Here is a 2,304-nt window from a genome sequence, read left to right as displayed (position 1 = left end):
CTGCCTCTCTGCCACAGACTCTCCCAGCTCACTAAGTCCTGTTGCCCCTTCAGTTTCTGACACCTCCTCCTCCCAGTCTTCTCGCTCTGACCACTCATTGTCACCCCACCACCACTCCCTGGGCTCTGAGCCTCCTTCCCATGGGGGTTCCCCAGCAGTTTCCTCCCATCATTCCTCTGTGTCCAACCAGGCAGGGCTCCTCCTCAGTGATGTTCATGAGTAATATTACTTCACTGAGTCAGAGACTCCATTTCATACACCATAAAGGATTTGGGGTCTGTGAAAATTCCTTAAACAGATACATACAAATAGCAAAGTGAGTGTCTGCAGTCCACTAACGTACATTATTTAGATGCTGACAGATGAATGGGTTGAGTTACTACAATAATACTAGCTATCAAGACAGATTAATAAGAAGCTGGCTGCGCTCATAATCCAAAATATGTATTTCTTTTCCGTATATTTTATTACCTGCGAGAACAATACCAACATTGCAGAAATGTCTGTTGTTGTAAACAAAATCTGCCCTTATTCCCTTATGGGGGACACAAGAGCCCTTATAGAGTCTTTTGTAGGTTCTCCATCAGAAGGAGAAAAATAACAGAGGCCAACCAGAGAATATTGATAAGCAAAGCAGCTAGTAAGCCTGATCTTTATGGAACTGTTGCAACAGGGTGCTCCCCTCACACGTAGGAGAAAGGAGGAGGACCCAGAACCAAGGTGTGCCTGCCCTTATATAGACATTTTTAATTGCCTTCCCTGGAGCTCAAGACCACCCCTCCATACATCATACATACATCACAGAAGGGATGTAACCCAAAACCACCCCCCACAAACATCATACCTACATCACAGAAAAAGGTGGTCTACAACAGAAATTTGAATGTGGTTGTTTTTCCTGTCCTCCAGGTTATCTGATAATGCCTTATCTGATTGCCTTTCCTGGTAGTCTGCCCATTCCTTTGAGATGCTGATTACCCAATTTCTGAGACAATGGGAAGGTTCCCTCACCCCCTCCCTCCTTGCAGAGAAAACATTTGGTCAGTTGGGGAGTCAAAATGGTTTCAGGGTGGTCTTCCTGCACTGCTCCAGACATGTGGTCCACATATCTATGTACGTGCTTGGTTGGTACATTTATGAACATTTATTATATATATAAGACCTTAATTTTTTTTATTACACTGTATACAATTCCCAAGAAGATCGGAAGTCTACAGTTTTAACACAAATATCCTAGCCCCCTCATTGTAGATAAAGTTGACTTTAATGAGCCGTTCACTTAGAAGTGATGACCTGTTCATCCGTATTCTGTTCTGACTACACGCAGCTGGCTCAGTGACTGAGCACTTTGGGAAAATTGAAAGATTGCTATCACCCTGACCTAAGGAAAGTGGGTCAGTTAAGATAGTTGGACTTAGTTTAAAGATCACCTAGAATCTTTGCCCCTAAGCAGCAAGCAGGGGGCTTCCATTTGGGGTGGAAAACTCCATAATGAGTTTTCTTGAATAGTTGTCCTTCAGTTATACGACTCTGCAGAGTGACTGAGAAAGGCAAGAATAAGCAGAGTACCTCATTATGCCTTATCAAGACCAGCCTGTTCCGGCAGTAAAATAAAATGTCTCCCTTCAGACCAGTTTTAAAGACCACTAATCTTATTTCTCAGTTACTTTCAACAATACACGGCTTCTAATAGCAACGAACAACAACGAAATCAATGCTGCCCAATGTGAACAATGAAAGCTAGGTCCTTAAAAAGGATAGAGTTTCCAGTGACAATTGAAAATCAATGTATTTTGGCCCAACACTTTCAAGAAATTCAATTAGCATGAAATACTTTTTATTCCTTTCCATTTTCAGTGAGGAGTCTGATGGACCGTTCTTCTCTAGTTTATCCTCTCATCAACCACCGCATCAGGTTGACGGTCTTCAAATGTTACTTGTACTTTTACAAGTGAGGCCATAATTTAGTAATATTATATTAGCCTGGATTCCTGAATCCACGACAGTTCCATGGACCATGTATCTACACGCCATTCTAGAACCTAAGCAAGTTGAAAATCTTATCAAAACTATATGATGCTTTCCATCATCATCATCATAATAATAATAATAATAATAATTTATTATTTATACTCCACCCACTCTGGGCTGCTTCCAACACAACACTAAAATACAATAACCTATTAAATATTAAAAGCTTCCCTAAGCAGGGCTGCCTTCAGATGTCTTCTAAAAGTTTGGTAGTTATTTTTCTCTTTGACATCTGGTGGGAGGGCGTTCCACAGGGCGGGTGCCACTACCGAG

The 2,304-nt window shown here is 41.7% G+C and overlaps 1 protein-coding gene across 1 annotated transcript in view; it reads right to left on the bottom strand.

Annotated features, from left to right (window-relative positions):
• Window positions 1-1,574, bottom strand: part of KCNS3 (potassium voltage-gated channel modifier subfamily S member 3) — a gene marked incomplete at its 5' end in the record, with an annotated part of 25,509 nt that extends 23,935 nt beyond the window's left edge. The window contains one exon of the mRNA XM_080998279.1: window positions 1,570-1,574. Within this exon, the coding sequence (XP_080854405.1) occupies window positions 1,570-1,574 (5 nt within the window). The remainder of the gene's footprint in view (window positions 1-1,569) is intronic.
• Window positions 1,575-2,304: the final 730 nt, after the last annotated feature.

Source organism: Podarcis pityusensis, assembly GCF_964106645.2.
Source record: "Podarcis pityusensis genome assembly, chromosome: 3".
NCBI lineage: Eukaryota > Metazoa > Chordata > Lepidosauria > Squamata > Lacertidae > Podarcis > Podarcis pityusensis.
Note: the sequence above shows the minus strand (reverse complement) of the source record. Positions and strands in the feature narration are given on the sequence as shown.